The following is a 22343-nucleotide window of genomic DNA, read 5'->3' as shown; positions in this document are numbered from 1 at the left end:
ATTGCATCATTGAATCTAATCAATTACCATGAGAGACTGTTCGGCCTTACTCGCCACCATAGTTCTTGTTTTATTTATTTATTTATTTATTTATTTATTTTTATCTATTTATTTCCCTATTATTAGCTTTTCTTTCTTATCTTAATTCGCGGTTTTCTTCTGATTGCTTTCTTTTTCCTCTCACAAAACTTTTACTTTCTAAGTTCCAACATCAGAAATTATTGATTCTCTTGTTTTTATGCGCCTAATTTACCACCGGATTCATGGCCAATCCCCCACAGTAGGTATGCGCCAGAACCACTCAGGCCCGCAACAACAAAGGTTGCGTTCGCTGCCCCAGTCGACTTCTCGCGTCATTCTGCTCGCGTCAAACTAGTGGGATAGCCAACCGGGTGAGACATTGGTCAACTTCCCTGCCTTCCCATTTCTCTTGCTCTCGCTCTCTTAGTGGAAGTGCGGGATATCGACCTGTTGCCTCTCGTAGAATTCGTTTAAAATAAGGGCGCCAACATTTCCTAAATATCATGTCGTAAAAAATATAAAAGATAATACCGCTGAATGATAAAAAAAAAATAAATTCGAAAAGCTGTAGCAAGCACGTCGTAACACCGGATCGTTCTTAGTCCCTCTGTGTATTTTCATTTATTTTTTCTACAGTTATGAGAGAATCTGCCCCTCCGTTTATGGATTAGTAGCGCCATCTAAGCTCATTTTTGTGAAGCTCTAGCAGCAGTCCTCACTAAACTGTGCAGAAATCTCGGAGGCCTCGTACAACTTCACTGTGCTCTGGCAGTCCATTTCTGCACTGCTGCAGTCACACGAATGAATGCCTTGTAATAAAACGGCTGGCATTTTGGTTCATTACAACTGTGCCGCACTTGACTTTTTTTTTTCGTTTTTTTTTGCGCTTATACCAAATAATTCCTTCCTATACTGAACTCAACTTCACTTAGTTATAGAACAGGGAATGAGAAACACAGGGGCCAAAGACAGGGTGCGTCTCAATTCCATGGCAGAATATGACGCACTTCTCTCTTGACTCTTAATAAGGACGCCTCATAACAAGAAGATAGTGACTGCAGATAATCTCGTCTTGAGCCTTGTTTTACCTTTCATTCCATTTTTATTTCTTTTTTCCTTCCTTATTTTTTTGGGGGGCGGGAGCGGGGGGGCGCCACGATCTTTAACGTCTTGGCAAATTGTATGGAAGATCATGACATCCCTACTAAGCAAAAGACAATATTTTAGCCCCGGACAACCAGATTTCGTTTCGCAATTATACCCATAATTTAGATTACCACAGCGAAAGCAGTCGAACTGTGAGTGGTCCGAAGCTAATTTGAGACTCTATCAGGGGCGAAGATAGTTGAGTTGAGTTGAGTTGAGTTGTTGTAGGCTACTGGTGGGATTAGCCTTGCAGTTGCTGCCGGCAATTGCTCCACCGTAGCGACACTTAAAATAAGTAAATCACATAATCAGACACAGACCTCACAAAATACAAATGGTCACTCCTCAGTTCACCATGTGGAGGCCAAATCTGTGTCCTGTAGGTAATTTAAAAGAAGGCGAGAGACCTCCTTCCTACACAACCGGTTCCCGCGCGGGAAAACAATGTCTTGAAAAGAGCTGTGAGGAACTCCTGTCTTCTTGAGGGAACCGAATAGCACCCTCCTTTCGGCGTTATACACAGTACAGCACATTAGGTAATGTTCTATGTCACCGCACACACCACACGTTGAACATAATGGTGATAACGCCAGGCCAGTCTTATACATCCACGCAGGGGTTCGAGCAGAGCCCGTGCGAATGCGGAGCAGTAAGGTGGCTTGGTTTCTTTTGAGGCCCTTGATCACACATGGCTTGTGAGGTGAGCTCCACAAAGAACTGAGGTGGCATAACACTGCTTCTCTGAAGAGTCTGTTGTCGTCTTGAGGCACTCTTCTCAATGGATTCCCAGACAGCGCTCTATGGGCGAGGCTGTCCGCCATCTCGTTGCCTATGATACCTGTGTGCGAGGGCACCCATTGGAAACGTATGGAGAAGCCTCTGATATGGAGATTGTGCACCGAGCGTAGGGAGCTAAGACATAAGGCATCAGTAGGGAACCCGTGCTCTAACCTTTGAAGGGCAGATTTTGAATCTGTAAGAATAACAACAGGTTGAGGCGTACAAAACCGTAGTTTCTTTAGAGCTGCCTCAATGGCAACGCTTTCGGCCGTTGTGGAGGACACGACTGCAGTGAAGCGAGCAGACCAATCATACTTCAAAGAGGGAATGTGAAAAGCAGCTGCACTAGATCCTTTGACCTTGTCCACAGAGCCATCAGTAAAGATTTGAAGATGACGTGCATATTCAGACTCAAGATGTTCCAGTACCAGCGAACGCGTTGCCGCCAGAGGAGAATTCCGCTTAGCGCGTACGTGAGGAATTGTCAACGAACAATCGAGGCTCGCGAATGACCAAGGTGGTTTCAACCTCTTAGTTCGACCTCTAGCGTCAAGACCCAGGTAACCAAGAGTATTTAGTGCCAAGTACGCTCGGGACTCAGATCTCTTTCGAAGGCGCTGTAGAAGGGCTCGGCCGGCTGCCGTCTGTTTGAGGCGGCCAATTTGCATCAATAACCTTTGTGAAGCGACTAGGCTAAGAGGTCTCGATAGAGATTCACAAAGTACTGCTTTGTTAGGAGCAGTCTGCGGAACGCCAAAAGCCCTTCTCAGGCCCTTTCTGTGCAGAACCTCAAGTCGTTCCAGCTGTGATATCGAGGGGGAAATTAAAGGGAGCTGATACATTATGCGACTCGTCACTAGTGCATCGTGCAACCTGATCATTGAGGAAGGGTGATTTCCCCATTGCTCACTTGCAACTCTACGGATCACATTGAGACGCGAAGATATCGATGTCACAACCGAGTCCACAGCTCGTCGCCACTGTAGACGGTAGTCAATAATGACACCCAAAAAGCGCTTGTGTTTCAATTGTCGAAGGCAAGATTGATCAAGGTCTATCTTCAGCCGCGCATACCTTCTTCCTCTACCTGGAAACATGATGAAGCCAGATTTTTCCACCGAGAGTCAACCCAACACCTTGAAGGTAATTTTGAACTAAAAGTAATGCCTGTCGAGCTATCAGAGCTAAACGCTTGTGTTGATATCCGGTTAACCAAAGGCAAATGTCGTCCGCATATATCGACATATGGACATGCCTGCAATGTTTTTGCACTTCAGCGGGAAGACCAGCCATTACAACGTTAAAGAGCGTTGGGGAAAGAACACTTCCCTGAGGTACACCTCGTGATACCGCCCTTTCGATGCTTGTGGTACTTCCTAACCGCACTTGAATTTTACGATCACTGATAAATGAGTGAATGAATCGCAGAAGATAGCCCTGTACGCCCATGGCCTGCAAACTATTTAGTATTGAGCTCTGAAGGACGCTATCATAAGCCTTTGATACGTCTAGGAAAATAACTAGTGTTGAAAGACCGAAAGCTCTATGATGTTCAATATGGCTTATCAAGTCCAAGACGCTATCTTGCGCGCTTAAACCTGTTCGGAATCCAGTCATGCATGTTGGCAGAGCCCTTCTATCTTCGAGCGCTGCCTTCACAACTGCTGATGAGAACCTGTGGAGACTGTCCCTCCAGATAATTTTATTATTTAAACCACCTTGGTCGCGCCGTCCCACTTCCGCGTGTTGCCAAAACATTGTGGACGCACTGTCCTTGAGAAAAATTCAATTTCGCTCCACATTATGAACTCCAGCATCCGGGCGGCATCTCATAAGAACTTATATTTGAATTCGAAGCAAAACTTATGAAAACATGGAGGTTCAGAGTGCACTACTTCAAAAAAAATTATCTGGCGCGTGGAGATGCGTTTGCACACTTCGGAACTGCTAAATGTAGAATGATTTTTTTTTCTCGACGTCGGATATCAGTGATGTGACCCTTGCAGGCACCACAATGAGTCTCTTTGTCCCTGGCTCTTTTATTTTTGTTTTTTAAGTCCACGCAGCGCCCGTTCGTCGACACCACGCAAAATTCTAGCCACTAGTCAGTCCACTCTGTCGTTGTTTTGGTCAGCGTGAACAGCAACACGGGTCAGTGTTCAGCTTTACAGCCGCTCAGATCAGGCTTGTCACAATCATCGACAGCCAGCAGAACATGTGCACGTGACCACCATGCCCCACGCGCGCATGCGCGTGTTGATTCACTGATTCCGCGAAGAAAACGAGCAAGAAGCAGAATGTCGAACGTAGTGAGCAGTCCGTTGTCGACGACAGCAATGTAAGTCGGCCTCCCTTTTAAAGTGCAGCGTCACAATTCGTTTGTATCGTTCGTATCACGACAAGACTCCGTTATTTATGCAGCACAACGCAAAAGGCTGAAGGTGAAGAAATATTTTCCAACCAAGGAAAGTAAGCGTGCATGTAGCGTCCGCGGTGGGCAGTGTGGCCGGTGCGCCAGGCCCAGCTGCAGGGTTCCTGTTACACGATGTGGTGCTCATGAGACAGAGGATAATACGCCCCTCTCAATCTGTAGGACCTTGGAGTGGTTGAAGTTCGACACGAGCCCAAATATAGGCCGGATGTATATAGACAGGTACCCTCGCGCCCTATGGCGCATCAATAGACGGACTGTATCTCATGCAGGAATGCCGATTTATTATGTCGAAACATTTAGCGTGTAAACAGAGGGACGTCGGGAAGAGAAGACAAGATGAATCTGGGGACGGTGTCATCGCGATGAACTGCAGGGCGACGATATTGACGTCACATCGGCGATCTTCTTCTGTGTCAGGTTCGCCTTCACAGAGCCTTAGAATGTGAAATATTTGTTGGCGTGGCTCTTGCAGGAGCTTGTTCAATGAAAATTTCCCCGCTCAGCTAGATTATTTCCCGAACGGGCTCCAATCTACTCATTTACTTCAGTCGCCAAAGATTAATAATTGAAAACTAATTAACGCAATTTGGTTAGTTACAGGTGAAAGCTGAAACTGTGCAAATCAGTCCTTATCTAGAGGCTATCAGTCTCGAGTGGTACCAATAGGCTCGAATAGCACCAACAGCGTCACCATGATTTATATTAGTCTAAATTTAAAAGTTTAGTGCAGTTAAGGAAATTAAAAGAAACTGATGTACTACCATGACAACGATAAGACAGCATTACCACCGCTCGTGTGTTTAGCGGTATACAAGCGTGCAGAATCCATGACCTTGCCCATACATTCCATTTTTTTTATACTAATTGCATATATTCGCGAAGTGCGGTGCTTCAGAGCCTGCTGTTATCATGCCAGCTCAAGGCCGCTATAGACCAGAATTTTTAGCGCTTGTAGGTGGCAGCCATCTTGTTCCGTAGACAGCAGGAAGAGCCGAATCAAAAGCTGCGATAGCGTGTTCTTATCGCATGCTTGTCTCTAGTAAATTCGCACGCCGTCAGCTGTCACGTGATTGAACCCGTAGTCCCTGCGCGGGCCACGCTGACAGATGGTGACTGGGGTTAAGATTATCTGCGTTTGCTCTAAACACAGGGGCGAGAGCAAAAAAAGAAAAATATGGTCTATAAAGCACTTTTTTTTAATGCGTAAATATATCTGCCGACGATAATAGTCGTGGCCATCCGACGCCTTCTCACTGCGAACAATTTCTCCCGCAGATTTTCAGTGCCAGATGTGGCGAAATGGCGAAAAGGAGCGATGCAAAATCAAGAGATGACGCCTGCTGAAGCCGTCCTAGCCGGGTAACGAAAATCCTTCAATCGATTTTTTGCCGTTTCGTACTTAGCGGGCAACAGTGCGCAAGCTACGCAACTACAAGCGGTGTGGTCACACAAGTTCCACTCGGCGTGTTTCAGAGTGGTGGCGCTTTCAACGCGCCTTACTAGGCTACAACTTGCGGACGTAAGCCAATACGTCAAACCACGTCTTGCTTGTGCGCCTTTGTGCTTTCAGTGTACGACGCACTACGTACACTCGTTCTCAGTTAAGTTAGTTCAGATTCGCGATGCCTTCTGTGTAATAATTACATCGTATTTTTGGCATAATACTATGAGACAATTGTTACGTCGATTTATATACATGGCGCATCCGTATATCTTCTTTTCTTTTATATGTGACGCACGATAATCTAATCGTGAATGCCAGCAGTAAAAGAAGAGCCTGCGTAGCGTTACGTGCTCTCTATGATTTACCGCTTGATGGTGCTCTTAGTCTTTTACCTAACCATGCTACAAGTTGAAGCACTGTATATCCACTTTGTTGCATCCTGTAATAAATACAGTTGTGTTGACTACGTGCAGCTACTCCTTCTATGACTTACACAAAGACTGCAGTATTTGTAAATAAATAAACCAATAAATTTTAAGAAAAACTGAGTTTAGTTTGTTACTTGCTATTCGTCTTATTTTTTTCGTTTTGTCTTTACTTCTATGCTTGCTATGGTTGCGATGCTTGCTTACTCACTCGCTATGCTTACTATAAATTAATTTCATGCCTTACGTAATGTCCTTCCTTAGTTGCTCGTGCCAAATTCCTGCATATTGTCACATTCCCCTACGTTTGCGTTTTCAGCCAATCGAAAAGGACATAAGGGCCTCGTGAGTTAATCGGAGCTAGTGAGATGGGGAATCTGACACTATGGCGGACCGAAAAAAGCTAGAATAAAGCAAGGAAAAAGACTAGGAAGCATGACGTCATAGCAGCTAGCCTGGGTAATCCAACCACCTCTGACGCCGCACCTCCCTCCCTTGGTTGTAGTAGCGTTTAGCGATTCCCTCCTCATTATCGGTTCTTATATACCAACCCGTACTCTGCATTTTAGACTGCATTGCGTGAGTCATGTTTGGTCTTAGAATAGAGAGGCTAGTTCTAGGCTTCCTAACAAAAAGAGTTCACTAAGTACTTTACCCGTGAACGGCGTCGTTCTGTAAGAAAAAGAAATGTGTTCTCGATGTAGTACTGCGTAGCCCTCACGCAACAGCTCTTTGATATGTCAACAATGACATGAACAGAGCCTGTTTCACGGCCTTGCGCTCTAAAAGCTAAACTTATCAAAAAGGTCTAAAGGCTACTCTATCGGTGGATTAGTTGCATATCATATATAAGACGTTTCTTTCTAGAGTGCATGTATACGCTACTATATGGCAGTGTAGATGTACTTTTCCAACTTCCAGAGAGCGTAGTAGCCGTAGAGTATTTTTGGCTCTACTGTGCAGCAGAGGAGCAGCTGCAGTAGAGCTGATTTTACTTTATTGGCAGCTAGTTAGTGTAACCGCTGTAGAGCTGCTGCGGCTAGTTAGATTAACTGTAGTGGGTGTTTATTTTGCTCAATTGCAGCTGGTTGAGGCAGCTTTGCCCCTGCTTGTTAAATATAGTAATAACTGAAAATATGTTCCCCGAATTACATGAGCATGATAGTCCAACTATTAAGGATTGTGGATATGCCTACGTAGGTAGCAGTTTACGATGCGCTCAACGGCACCATTTGACTGTTAATGTGTACTTGACGCTATTCGCCCTATGGAAGTCTTCAAAGACGCAAAATGAAAGCTGAGGATCGTTGCCGGTCTAACCAAGCAACCTTTACATTGCGGGATGTTTACCGCGTAGACACGGAATGCAGATGAAAGTAAATGGTGAAGGTCACAGACACATGTACAAATGGGAAATTTCCAGACAGCTTGGCTGTGCACCTGCGTCCAGGTTTAGAATGACAAGAGTCAGGAAACAACCCCCATTCTGCTACTTCTGCTTTTTCTTCTAGTGCTACCCTGCTACTTCTGCTACTGTTGCGTACGTCGGGGTTATGATGCGTTCATCAGTTGATGCGTTTCACGAAGCATGAGAAAAATGAGAGCGCATGCAAAAAAAAAAGGCCAGTGACGCACATGTACTCGTTGTCAGATTGCGTCGACATGCGGCAACGCTCCGGGGTTGTTCCTCTGCTCGCTTGTGAAATACGCTATGTAACATTCGAGAGTGTCCGAATACAGTAGGCACGTCTTGGGCCGAACGATACTTGATAACAGCGATGTAATCTGCTAAAGAGACTGTCGGTGACAGAACGCAAAATAATGTATATATGCAGGACATTCTCTTTATCACGTTATTACCGCCAAACCCCTTTCTTCCAGTGCTATCTTATTTCCGGAAGACGAAGTGCCATGGTACGAGCGCACGATCAGCCTTCCGAAGCAGTTCGAAGGTGTGACGCCGGTGCCGCAAGCCGATGTGTAAGTCGTGCTCACCTGCTCAGAAAATGTTCTCGCCTATATAGTCGCATTTACATGCAGCGTGTCGCCATTCCTGTAAGCGCGGGGATCATGTACAAGGAAGACGCATCGCGTTTAAGCGCCGGACAGGTGCATGTAGAGAGGAACAAGTTGACCGCATCGAATCCATATATACTTGTCTAGCGCATCGCGTGAAGGTTGTGGCACGAACACGAGGTGCCTGAGCTCGCTATATCGGTCTCCACTGCCCCACGGTCGCTACCGATGTCTGCATGCGCTCACATCGACCGGCGAAATGGTAGACTGCGACATTTGTAACAAAACCCGATTAGCTAAAGCAAGCTAGGTGGTCACATTTCGCCGCCCTGTTTCGAAAAAGATGTCACTAGGATTCATCATTTCTTTCTCTTTTTGTTTTTTTTTATAATTCGTCCTTATAGTATGCTCTAACGTTTACATCATCATGAATTACCAGTTCACCCTAAAGGCTTCTGTCTTTCGTTTAAACCCCTTAAGCAAGCAATCGATCAATCACTGTTTCTGACCCCTCTCACCTTCTCACATTTATAGTGTCTTCTCTTTTTTTTTTTTCTCTCATTTCTTTTTTTACTCGTAGGGACGAGCCATCAATATCGGGGCCTTCTTACGTGGTGTACGCTTTCTTCAGCGGCTTCCTCGTGCTGCTCGTACTCATCGCCATCATCGCCTACATAATCTCCTACATAGCAAGTGAGTGACAATCGTGCTTTCTCGTCAGTATCTTGGGCCTATCTTTAACTCGCAGTAGAATATGCGGCAACTGCGCTTACCACAAGCACCTCTCTTTGGAGGAAGCATTGAAACGGGACGGTGAAAAAGTGTCCACAGGGTCTTGTGAAACTGCCTCATATGAGAAACTGCCTCCACTGCGTCCTGAAAAAAAAAAGGAAACGAAGCAGTTAAAGACAAAATGATTAACTTTACTAGCGGCAATGAGTTATGTGGAAGCAAAGGCCGGTTCGTGTTAATGAGGGTAAAGTGTTAGTTCAGCAGCACTGTAAGTTGCACAGCGAAAAAAGATCGAGTGATGGTTGCGCGCAACTGGTTTTACCTTCGTCGCTCGACAACTCACTACATGATAACTTATCTCGCTTGGCCGAAGTTTATTACCCCTGGAAAAGTTTACCTAGAAATAAGTATTCTTCGCAGCCGCGTAATTGAGACAACGAAGCTTAAGAAAGCTTAAACAAGAAAGCTTAAGAAAGCTTAAGACAACAGAAGCTTAAGTTGTATACTTGATGTACATATCTGACCTCTACCTGCGTATACCAAGTGCTGTGTATTTTTTTTTTTTTTAGTTTAACATAATTTATGAAATTCGCCTGTGCTTTATAGCACAGATTTCCTTGTGCTAATTTCAAAAGGAATCAAAATAAATCATTCACAAATAAACAAAATTTTACTAACCAGCCTTTAACCGATTACTTCAGGGCAGAGTTTTGCGGTAAGCGCCACCAAATTTGCAACAACAACAAAAAAAGATGCGCTCTTGTCCCACTTACTTTATTTTTTTTTTCGCAGAACGCCTTTTCATGCGCTGAAGGGCAAAATAGCTGTAGTGCCAATGTATCGCTCAATGGATATGGCGTTGCGCTGGGGAACACTAGGTCGGGGGTTCGATTGCCGACCGAAGCGGCCACATTTCCATGGGTGCGAAATGCAAAAACTTTCGTGTACTTTAGGAGCACCTTCAAGGATTGATCCGGGGAAGCTTCACTGCGGCGTCCCTGATAACCAGCCCATTGTGCCGTTTTTTACTTGCCATTTGATTTCGTCGCACATTTTGGGGACGCTTGTCTCGAAACCGGTGTCAACCTCAGAATTCGTTCCAAGTAGGTACAGGCCTCGTGAACTTACTGGCTACAATGATTAAACTCCAACATCTGGCTTAAGGCAAATAGTTTAAAAGATAATTAGATTTTTTTTTTACTTAGTCATTTGCGAATTTTGATTTATTACGCAAGCTATTATCCTCCTATTAGAGTATAATCCAGCTCAATTAACATAATTGTGCTACACATTCTACAGGCGCTTCCTAAATTGCCATGAACTCGTAAAAGAGAAAAAAGAAACGCCCGACGTACGCAAATTGACTTCCAACTTGGTAAACCTGCTGATGTCGCCATTTATATATTTCGCTCGCTCTTTCTCTCCCTTCGCACTCTTGATGGCAGCTGACAGAACATCAGGTAAGCTTTTTCAACTGCTCTGCAGCATCTTCTTTCCGGGAATCTTTCTTCCCTGTGGAAGGGTTCACCGTTGTCCGACGGTTTCGAGTTCATGGGAATGCGCTGTTGCTTGACGTGGCATTTGACCTTTAACGGGGCCCTCAGACACTTTTCAAACATAGTAAGGAAATGTTGCCGATCTGTTAACGAGGGTCCTGCAAACCAAATATTATTTCACTGCACGCAGCAGCAAATCTACAATATCGTGTCAAAAGCAGCGAAAAGAAAAATCGCTCCATCTCGCTTCCGCAATGTCGCCATGCAGTTGGACCCACAGCAGCCATTGGCTGTTTTAATGGTGGCCGAGAACATGCCCAGTAAATGCAATTATTGCTCATCTGAGTTAAAGAAATGAAAGTATGTACGTCTGCGATCTCAAAAACACAGGAAAAAACATATTCCAACGTTCCACTGCCGATCTAAACGCGACAGCATTCGGTGGCTTTCGCTATGCGTGGCCTCCGAGATCAAAAGAGTAGTGTCACAGACACATCGAAGAGTTTTCTGGTATTTGGGCCTTTGTATTGGGCGCCGTAAATGGAGTTCTAAGCTTTCCGAATTCAGTTTTTCGCTCCTTTGAAATAAAATGCAGTCTAACCCCTTTAACTATAACTTCAAGCAATTATCTAAGTGCGAACAGACGCCGTTAAAGTCCGTGACGTCACGATGTGCTGGTACGGGAACTCGAAGTATACGCGTCGCCACCCGTATTTCTATTTGTAGAATATTTTCTGTCTTCTCAGACCTCTTTTCACGGTAAGAGTTGAATTTTTTTAGTATAGTCCGAGGGCAATTTCCTAAGGCATCAAGGAATGCTTACATATTTCAGTCATATAAACAGACATTTGTTAACTACATTACTTGACTGCTAAAAATACTATCTTTCCCGCAATAGATCTGCAATAGTTCTTTAACTCAGTTTATGAGTTCAAGTTTTGTTCCTGTAATAGCATTGTAGCAGTTTTAGCGCAATTGTCTTGCAATATTTTTTTGTTGTTACGTGTGCACAAGATCCATTTCATTGTCTGTATTCTGTTCTGTCCCATTTTTATCAAGCACTTTGCGTTTCTTTCGTGTTCTTATTGTTTAATAGTTCTTTATGGTGTTCGTTAATATCAGTATGCATAGAATAACTTATCCATGTCGTTCTTAACTTTCTGTTATATATTGTTAAATTAAGTCATGTTGCGTAAGAACCTCATGGTTGTTCAACTATGGTGGCATTTTATCCTAGTAACATATTGCATCCATATGACAGTACAGTTACTGTTAAAAAAAAAAAACCTTCCAACTTAAACTTCAATCTAGTTATTTTTCTTTGGTGTCTCTTTACACGCTTTACATTGTGAAATGTCTTGCTGAAAACACAGCGAAACCTGCGGAGCCCGTACCCCTGGTGTTGTGCTACTACGATCCCACCACGAGTACTAAGTACTCGCCGTACTTCACCCGGTTCGACTTGTGCGTGGAGTGCTGCTCGCACCTCGTCTACGACGGGCTTGATGTCGATGCGCGTGGCATCATCAATGAGAGGCAAAGCAAGGGACCAGCGCCAAGTGAGCGTCGCATTGTGATGGGCTGCAAGAATCATCCGTGAAACACTGCGACGTCTTTACACACACGCACACGCACGCACGCACGCACGCACACACGCGCACACAGGCATACACACGCACACGCACGCACGCACACACGCACACGCACACGCACACACACACACACACACACGCACACGCACGCACGCACGCAAGTAGATACACACACACACACACGCACTCACGCACACAAACACAAACACACGCACACAAACACACGCGCACACTCACGCACACGCACACACACGCACGCACGCACACAAGTAGATACACGCTGAAAGATCGAACGCAGTTCGAACGCGAGAGCACTATATCTTTCCGTGTGTCTCTTTTTGTGTGGTGTCCTGTTCCCCAGTCAAAAGGAGCTAACTAAATAGCACCTCAAGGCATTCTAATTAATGTTTTATTGGGATGTGAAGATATCTACCCAGCGGCCGGTTTAGGCTCTGCTGGCCTCCTTGAAGCTGTTGGGTTCAGGAGTATATAGCAAGGGGAAAACAAACATGTCCGGAAAAGACATTAGTAAAAGGCGATTGGAGGTTTGGTAGCAGAAAACTACGGAGACCACAAATAATGAAGGCGTACAGAAACAATGTTCCCAATAGTAGTTCAGCAAGTTTGATGCTGGAAATTCTTGCTTTTCTTTGTTAAAGGAAAAAGATAGGTAGGACATTAGGCAAAATAAGAACAAGACCTTGGTGGCGCAACCCACCGTTCCGTTTCAAAGGGGATGCTCACAGCATCCATCCACCCATGCATCCATCCATCCATCAGGGAAATTGTCACCCGCCTGGCCGGTAGTAGAAATTACAATCCTTCCCTTACCTTTCCGGGTACATATTGTAATTTCTGCAAAACTCAGTTAGGCACGCTCCAACACGTCATTGGAGTATGCGATTTCATCAAGGCAATTCCCCCACCTCTTACCTGCCCCACTACCCTACCCCATCCCTCATCCACTTTTACCGAGCGATGGGAGACCTTGCTAACCAGCACCGCCCTGGAAGACCAGCTCGTCCTGATCTCCAGAGGCCAGGCGGCTAGGGAAGCATATAGGTCCCGTGAAGAGGGAACCACTTCCATCGACGGCGTCTAAGAAAATGTCGAGCTCGGCTCAATAAAGTTGTTTCTCTCTCTCTCTCTCTCTCTCTGGCCAACTGCAGTAAAACTTCGCTTTGGCTAAATTGGTTATAGATCAGTGTTACGTGTATACTGCTGAAGCAGTCGTGGCAAAGCGGTCAGTGCCACTGTCAGTGCCTCCGGTTTTAAGTTCTTGCAAAGCTGCTTGTTGCCGAGCAGTGCTCACTGTATATATTGAGCAGCGAAAAGGATAAAGTGTCGCGGTCAAGGCATTCGTGCTTCACCAAGCTGCAGGTTGTGCTCACAAACCGCGCGCAGGCGACACCATCGGCGATTGGTTAGCGCTGAAGCAGACGTCGCGCCTGAAGCTCCTGGTGGGGCTGCGGTTCCAGGCGACTGCGCAGTTCACCACTGCGACGGACCAGCGGATCACCCAGCTCGTCCAGACGCTGCGCGACCACTACAACGCCCCCAGCGGCTGGGATGGCGTCGTGATCAGCAGGACGGGTGCGGACGCGGCCAAGGAGATCGTCCTCTACGAGGTGAGCCACTGAATCGAGGTCCGCGAACGTTATATATGGGAATCTGCGGCCCCCTGAAAAACACGAGTGCCAGCTGTGCTGATAAGTGATGGAAGTTAATATCGAGGAACGCTGCGGCTTCGCTGTATCTCGAATATAGAGAGAGCACTGACGTGACGTCACGTGCGCCATTTTTGTTGTCTTATTCGGAGCGAGAGAGAAATAATATCTGGAGAGGTTATCCCAGCCTCAGGCTTGGCATGCGACTCCATGTAGGTGTATAGACAACCAACGATGTGCTCGAATCTCGACTTACGAGCCAAGCATGCTTCTTTTGAGATCAACAAGTGAAATCGTGTCTTCTAAGGTGCACTGAGAGAGAACGATAAACGCTTAACGGGGAAACATGGCATTGATGCACTTCTACGTACGTTGCATGCAATTCGCGGCCGCTCAATCAGCTAACGGGTAAATGATGCTAAGACTTTCTTTTTTCTTGATGCTGCAGGCTCTGCACAAGGACATCGCCAAATCGAACTTCCAGATAATAGCTCACGTATTGCCAGCCTCTATTCAATTCTACAATTTCCCTCTAATGCATAGGTTTGTATGCCTTTAAGTGTAATATTGTGTTTGCTTTTCGTTTTTCTTACTGCGCGATCACTCACCACATTAAGACTAAAATCGATTGGGCTCAAACACATGCGCCTTTATGCGAGGTAAGATGAGCTGATTGTAATAATAATAATTTTACGACCAACGCATTTGAAATGTGACAATGACTGGTGAAATTAAGTTCTTGTTTTTTTTTTTTTTCATTTTACCTTTAATGCAAAGCACCCTTGCGTAGACGCGTAAAGAAGTTTTCTTTAGTGGCACTAATAATCTAATGAATTTACATACTACAGCGCACATAAATTCGCCCTGATGCCACTCGCCTAAAAGCGCATTTCATCTTTCGGCAAAAACAGTGCCAAGTATTTTGGAATAAACGATATAAGTTTCGTCAACAACGCAATATTGGCCCACTTACAAAGCCTATAGTTTCAGATAGTGTAGATAGCCTCCATACAAGCTTTTGCATTCCAAATACGAGTGAATGCGTCGCGAACAGCTCTGTAAAAAAAATTAGACGTTTTTAGTACCCAAATTGAAAAAAAAAAGATTAAGACAGCGCCGGCATTACCGCTCGCCCTAAATGAACTTTGATAACCAGCGCGGCACCTGGGCATGTAGGCCACCCTGATTACGTACCGCTCGCGAAGCGCTGCAAGTCTTGGAGGTCATGTTTCGGAATCTACGTACGCTAATAACCAAGTGACTGTGTCAACTGCTGACGTGCAAATGAAAGGTCGTTAATAAAAGAAATTATCACTACCAGCCCAGCAGCTTTGGCAGCAGTTTAAGTCATTCCTAACCAATTTAGCCAAAAGGAAGTTTCGTTGCAGTTGACCTTTAAGAATACTCTTTAAGAATACTACTATAGTTTGATAAATCACGATACAGATATATGTGCTTCGTCACATCACAAAAAAAAGAAAAGACGTGAGAAAAAAACACGTAGTAGGGACCAATTAGTCGTTTGCGAACGGCGAGACTTTCTCACAGCCAACGAAATAAGCTCCATTGAAGTTGCACTAAAGTTAATGACCTGTGTGTCATTAACGAACAAATATAATTTCTCCCTTACAATCACTTCTCTATTTTCATCATTCATTCTTCAGAGCCTTAATCGCTCTACTTTTACAGCATTTTATCACATAGTAACTTTCTGATTTGTGAGTCAACTTCACACCTAGGTGATAAAGAACGTCCAGACCTCAGTGTATTACTGCTTCCCTTTCTCGCAGCACGTGTGCGTATCTTCTTTGGCATAGAGTGAGTCTAGTTTGTAACAAGAAAAAAAAAGTTAAGAGTATCTTATATGAGACAAACGTAAATACCCACAAGTAGGGCTTGGGAGACGCACGAGTGCCTTATTCGCTATGACTTGCAGCTACGGACGTTATAAAAGACACAATGGCACTGTGCGGTAAATTGCGCCAGTAACACTTTCGCATTATTAATTCCACTCTTGAAATAAATTTTAAGTATATTCAGTTCTGAATCCCGCGTTATGCTTTGTCACGACCGCTTGATCAAAACGCGCAAGGTATTTTGCATTTTGATCGATCGGGCGCGGTTTTGCTGACAAAAGTTTGCCTAGTTGTGACTCAACGTAAAGTTGCATTCAAGAGACCCTTCGAACGGAAAACATCCAGCCTCTAGACTGACGCCATCGGCATTCGTAATGCAGATACGTGGACTTCATCGTAGTGGAAACGCACGACTTCATTGTGCAAGGAAAAGCCTACCCACCATGCATGTACGAGGCAGGCGGCACCATTGATGCAAGTGGCAAGAACCTGGTGAGCTATGTTTTCTTTTTAATGTCCAATAAATCCCCACAAGCAATACGTTAACCATCATTGAATAATTAATTTGAAGATATAAAACATTGACAGCGAATCCGACTTAATGGTGGACAGGGTGCCGTGGTTGGGGTGACGATATGGACTTTGTCAGCGCATCAATTTTCTTACGCGCAACATATGTATACGCCAAGACATGTGTAGCCAAGTGTCAGAAGCGCCGGCGTGTTTCCAAAGCGACGGAAAAGGGAAAGAGGGCGTCAGGCCTCTCGTGCACCCGTCAGTGATCCCACTCGTCGTTGTGGAGAAGCGAACGCTCGGGTCAGGCATTCAATCAGGCAAATTCAAATCTGACAAAGAAAAGTCCTGGTGCTCCACAGGCGGATCACAGCGAATGGTTTCCAAGCGCAGTCGGCGAGAGCGACACGATGTGCGCTGTCTTCCGAATAGATCCCCGCCTCGCTGTGTGCCCGTGATGCCGGGCATTTCACTGATGCCTTGCGGCGGCGACTATGGCGCCCATGTTGATAGAGACTCTGGTCGCGACCGACTTTCTCGCCAGGTGGATGTCCTGAACGCCATCCAGAATGTAGACAGACAAGTCATGAACAAGCTGGTGCCGACCGTGTCGACAGTCGGCAAGAAGTACGACTTCCTAGACGCCCTAGCAACGAAACCCGGCGACCCCGTTTTCAGGACCATCCCCGAAGACGAACCCCTCGTCGACGTACGTATACGAAAGCTTGCGAAAACCGCGCGTATCTTACGAGCCACGAAGAAAATGCGAAAGAAATGTAGGATTGAATGTATAAATTTATAAGTCTGCAGGAAGCCAACCCTTAATCAGTTCCATAATGTCACGCCAAAGAAAGACGTTCGATCTCGGAGCATTTGCTGTAACATCAAGAGGTGACGGCCGCGTGCAACCCTAAAAGAAAAAAAGAAAATTCCCGCGGCAATGACCCCCGCTGCACAAAACCAATTTCTCGTAAAAAAAAAACAACATACAATCACGTCGTCCCATGTTCATAGGACTGTGACGATATCCACAAAAGTAAGTGGAGGAAATGGTAGTTAAAGGATTGTTTCATAAGAAAGTATAGATGACGTTATATATTACTGAAAAGTAATGGCGTAACGGTGTATCGAGAAAAAAATTGTAGATTACAGCTTGTAGAGGTCGGGGGATGCCAACGGGCGATACGCCTCGGAACACTACGCACCGCTGCCTCAAGTTTCAAGTTTACTTCAGTTTTATTTTACATTCATTCACACGAACATCTTCCGGCAACCAGCAACATTGTTAAGGTTTCTGCGTGACAACGTGGCAGCCAGGGTCCGGTTTCAATTGAATGAAGCGATCGATGACAACAGCGTGTTCACTCGGAAATCCTTTATTACGCTTGAAATTAAAAGAGTAGGTAACAACACCCATAAACCCCTCATAGAGAATGCGCTAGGTAACGAGGGACTTTCTGACTTAGTTTCTTAAATAAACAAAATTTCTTACGAAAACTGCTAGAGAGAACTCTGGCGCTATATAGTTCGGAGGTTAGGACCGACATGCACGGGAAGTACATGGATTTGCCTAATGTTCCTGCTTGTGACTTCAAATGACTTTGTGAGGTTCCAAATTAATTATATTCACCAAGATACTGCGTTGTAAGTGCCACAATTAGCAATGTTTATGCGTGTGTGCAGAAACTTGCCTTCATGCAATATTTTGGAAATATGTCACTGCTATGTCCTATGGGGAGCTGTACACAATGGCATATTAGACACCCCTTACAGAGGTATCCTTAAGTTTAGGATGCCGAAATTGTAATCGTGTTTGTTAGAATGCCATAAAGCAAATGTTAGCGAGAAATGAACAAAAAGAACATCCCTAAATGGAAAATGGTCATATGGAACAACCTTCGTATTGCTTATCTATAACCTTTGTTAAAAATAACCTAGAAGATTTGAAATCTCGTATAGTATATATTTAGGAAAACACCTATCCCCCCCCCTCCCCAATATACCGTAACCACATCCACATTTCTTATATAAAATAACAACGGATTTACAACTGCCACTTCCCTCGACATTCGAAAAATATAAAACCAGAGAACAGAGAGCTTTACAGATCGCAGCAGTGGTAATAGAAATTTACTGCTGGTTGATGCCGGTATACGCGATCTCGTCATTGCATCGTACGCAGCTCTGCCGAAAGTTGCACGAGTCTGGCACGCCTTGGAAACTAAAATTTGAGAACAATACCAAATGCGACGCCGCTACGGACGGCAGTCTTGGGTGGATTGGCTTCGAGAGTGCGAGGTCCGTGAAGCTCAAGGTACGCAGTTAAATCTTGACATCTACTTATCGCGCTAAATGGCAAACTCGCAGACGAATACACGTACAGCTATGGGTTTGCTTCGTCAGTGTGGCTAAACAAATAAGAAATATGACAGAAGTCATCGGAGGATGATAGAGTAAAAGCGACAGCTTCCCAGTAGGCCTGCTACGTATGCTGCTGAGAAACACTTATTCGTTCGCTAGCTCAATTTGTTGACGCTATGAGGCATGTGGGCGCTCAGAGTTTACACTGGCTCGCTAATCAGGCCGTATTACAAGTCGCATGAAAGCCCTTGCGAGGACACATATCGTCACACACACACACACACGCGCACACACACGTACATACATGCATGCATACATACATACATACATACATACATACATACATACATACATACATACATACATACATACATACATACATACATACATACGTACATACATACATACATACATACATACATAATCATCATCATCATCATCAGCCTGGCTACGCCCACTGCAGGGTAAAGGCCTCTCCCAAAATTCTCTAATACCCCGGTCATGTGCTAATTGTCGCCATGTTGTCCCTGCAAACTTCTTAATCTCATCTGTCCACCTAACTTTCTGCCGCCCCCTGCTACGCTTTTCTTCTCTTGGAATCAAGTCCGTAACCCTTAATGACCATCGAACATGCTGGTACTTCTGCGCTGATAAAAGGTTATCCAGTATGCTTCCACCGCGTTCACTGTAATTTTCTTATGAGGCACCTTTGTACACCCACATCCACCTCTTTTTTCCTCACGCTGCCCTGGGTCTGCCAAAGGACCAAAATTTAGCGTAATGAAATTCAAGCTCATTGCATATTAAAAAAAAATACACATTTGTGCATACACAGAACGCCCCGAGGTTAATAAATCAACGCGGCCTATTCAAATACACGTAAAACGCAGAAATGTCTTTCTGAGATAATCCCTAGACCGACTTTAATCAAATTTGTTGCATTTGAGAGAGAAAGTCAAATTCTAGTGACTGTTTGAAGTGGAACTTCGATTTAGGGCCTGAGTTTTCTAAAAAAAAGATTTTCAAAAATTCGAAACTTTGAAAAAAAAATAGCAGCATGAATTTTACAAATTAATAGCTCTGCATCAAAAACAGACATAGCGGTTTTGTAAACGGCATCCATTAGATCATCCAAAGCAGACAAATTTGATTTGTCAATTTATATCTTACGTGAATTTGTTACGTTGTGTACAAGGGTTCTCCAAAAGCTGTATTTCTGTATTGCTAATTTTTTTTTAGATTCGTGTGTAACATATCAACATTGTCCCCTTTGGATGCACTATTACATCCAATTAAGATACCAATTAACATAATTAACATATCATTTTTCATTGCTGTGTTACAGAGTTGTAAACTTGATAGTCTCGTTTTCTGAAAATTTTCGATCTTTGCAACTTCTTCATAAAAAATTGATGGCCTAAATAAAAAATTCGAGACCGACAGTCACTAGAGTTCAAGAGTTTTTCTTTTAAATTCAACAAACCTCGCCGAATTTAGTGCAGTGGTTGCCGAGAAAAACGAATTCTCCTATTACATGTATTTAGACAGGAGCACCCGAGCTAAATCTTCCTCTTAAGGAGCCAACTATTATAACCTAATGCCTCGCGTGCAACTTTCCCTTGTGCACAGACAGAGCTGGTAAAAAAGAAGCGCCTCGCGGGCATCGCCGTGCTCAACATAGAGCAGGACGACCGGTTCGCCTGCACGAGCGACAACCACCCATTCCTGCTCGGCGCTGTGTACAGTGAATTGCGTCTGCATTCCAGCTGACCACTGGCGCTGATGTCCACGGTAGTGGCCCTTCGGCGGGAAAGCTTATCGCTAGAGGGCCACCGTCCTCGGGAAACGTTTCTACACTGACCAACGTGTGTTATCTGTTGAACTTGGCTTTTATACGGGGGTTAGGAATTCTCGCTCGCCTTTTTTTTTTTCAATGTGTTTTGTGATAATGCTTAGCAGTCGGTATGCAATTTGTTAGCAAGAAATACGTTCATTAGTGATGCGCGAATGCATGTGTTATGGAAGAGCATGCGCTCTTCGGCCTTGACCTGTCTTCCTTCGTGGCGCACGAAAACCGAATTAAAGTATAGGTCACTTCCCCAATCCCACCTTCCTCCCCTCCCTTTTTTTTCGACTTCTTTGTTTAGCCTCTGTTCGTTTCATATACGGATCAATAAATATATTTTCCATAAAACAATATTTTATTCCACATTATAGATAAGCGCAGTTGGACCATAAACTACTGACAACGAAGGATATTGCACGAATATTATGTCCAACGTAATCGTCCACTACATCGATGCAAGAGAAAGTCCACCGGAAATTCTTTTCGTTCATTGATCATTAATCTGTGTGCTTGTTTTTTTTTTTTTTATTCATTATTGCCTGACTTTCTGGCTGAATTTTAGAGAGCCAGTCCTAAGGGGGCCTACGTTCCCATTTTTCTACATTTTAATAAATCATTATATGTCGGAAAACTATAGCGTAAGCATCAATATCAGATGGTTGATATCACTCTTCCGTTCTTTTTTTTTTCTTTTCCGTCTGTAGTGTGCAGAAGAAACACAAGAGATCGCACCACGAGCGAAGCAGCATATGTATGTAAGCAAAGTACGATGTTGGGCTATAAAGTTGATGCGCAGCTGGCGATATTTGTGGTGCAAAATGTTAGGAAAGGGTACGGGAAAAACGGACCTTCACGTGCGTTTCATTCCACGAGATTTTAAGCTGTCTTGTACGTCCACTCCGGCGCCTCATTTTCCTTTCTTAAACCTTACACGCCGCAAACGTCGGCCGCATATGTGGCTGGACGTATCTCGATATTTGTGGCTTCCCAAGATACAACAAGCACGCGAGCTGCATCAGCTATGCACAAAGCGTGCTTTTGTGCCGTTCGCCTGCTGACTGCTCCTGCTAATAAATTTGAATTTTTTGACGGCAAATTGTACTGACTGAAATACCCGCCGCCATCGTCATGAGCCCCGCTGGCTAACACTTTCAGGTAGGGTGCTTCTATGCGCGCTTTAAATCCAGGGCTATGTTTCAGGCCTACACCAAAAAAAAAATTCAGTTTGGTTAAATTGCTTATAAACGAAGTAGAATATACTGTCTTAATGTAATCTGAACAATGCAGCATGCCCGGTAATTGGGCAACAATTTTATTGCCGATCTTTAAACACCATATAATCGGAGGACGCGCGGCACCTACAGAATGTTCACCAGGTGCGATGTAAATCCTTGACCATACAATCCGAGATTTCAGACCTCGCCGATCAGGTGGAGGCCACTGGCTCCTTACTATATGTTCAGGCGCCGCGATGGTTCTCAATTATCAACATTCCGGGTACTGCGTCATGTCCGACGAGAAATAATGGTGTTAGTTTTTCTTTTTTTTAGATGCGTAAGCATTACTATGCTTACCCAACGAGGAAAACCGTCCGTCCGTCCCGTAAGACAATCGCTTTCAATATAGGGGCCCGCGCGCCTCTCTTCAACGCGAACTGATTAGTCTTACTTTTATGTAGCGCAAGCTGAACAAGGACAACAGAAAGGCACATCTCACACATCTGTCACATTTCTGTTGCCCTTGTTCAGCTTGCGTTACAACAAAATGAGATGCCGTACCAACAAGCCCCTATAACTCTCCTATATAGTTGCACAAAGTTTCAAGGGCTTTTTAATGGCGAACTAGTGTCCCACAGGAACACTATGGTGAACTAAGGTCCCTGAATTCAGGGACCTTATGGCTAACGGGCTCGTCGCTGCATCTCGCGGAGGCCGCGGAATCTGCAGAGCGCATGGATGTCAGTTCCGAAACTTTATGGGTATTGTTAGGAATGGCCGTACGGGGTGGCAACGTG

At 44.6% G+C, this 22343-nt stretch overlaps 1 protein-coding gene across 4 annotated transcripts; it reads left to right on the top strand.

Annotated features, from left to right (window-relative positions):
• Positions 1-3771: 3771 nt before the first annotated feature.
• On the top strand, positions 3772-21529 carry LOC129380621 (uncharacterized). 4 transcript variants are annotated; one of them, XM_055062193.2, is made up of 11 exons: positions 3772-4285; positions 5657-5740; positions 8132-8230; positions 8847-8959; positions 11868-12053; positions 13491-13714; positions 14202-14296; positions 15990-16101; positions 16667-16831; positions 18305-18436; positions 20113-21529. In XM_055062193.2, the coding sequence occupies exons 1-11, from the start codon at positions 4245-4247 to the stop codon at positions 20251-20253; spliced, it is 1392 nt and encodes a 463-aa protein (XP_054918168.1). In that variant the 5' UTR covers positions 3772-4244; the 3' UTR covers positions 20254-21529. The 4 variants fall into 4 exon arrangements, with proteins under 4 accessions (XP_054918168.1, XP_054918175.1, XP_054918172.1 ...); XM_055062200.2 differs by lacking the exon at positions 11868-12053; XM_055062197.2 differs by lacking the exon at positions 18305-18436.
• The last annotated feature ends 814 nt before the right edge of the window (positions 21530-22343 follow it).

This window comes from Dermacentor andersoni, chromosome 3 (assembly GCF_023375885.2).
Source record: "Dermacentor andersoni chromosome 3, qqDerAnde1_hic_scaffold, whole genome shotgun sequence".
NCBI lineage: Eukaryota > Metazoa > Arthropoda > Arachnida > Ixodida > Ixodidae > Dermacentor > Dermacentor andersoni.
Note: the sequence above shows the minus strand (reverse complement) of the source record. Positions and strands in the feature narration are given on the sequence as shown.

What these genes read in the sequence shown, in the direction of transcription:
- LOC129380621 (XM_055062193.2), top strand. Translation starts at nt 4,245, where the DNA reads ATGTCGAACGTAGTGAGCAGTCCGTTGTCGACGACAGCAAT. An exon ending in AAGCAAGGGACCAGCGCCAA is followed by an intron (nt 12,054 to 13,490) that starts GTGAGCGTCGCA and finishes AACCGCGCGCAG; the next exon opens with GCGACACCATCGGCGATTGG. An exon ending in AATTTCCCTCTAATGCATAG is followed by an intron (nt 14,297 to 15,989) that starts GTTTGTATGCCT and finishes TTCGTAATGCAG; the next exon opens with ATACGTGGACTTCATCGTAG.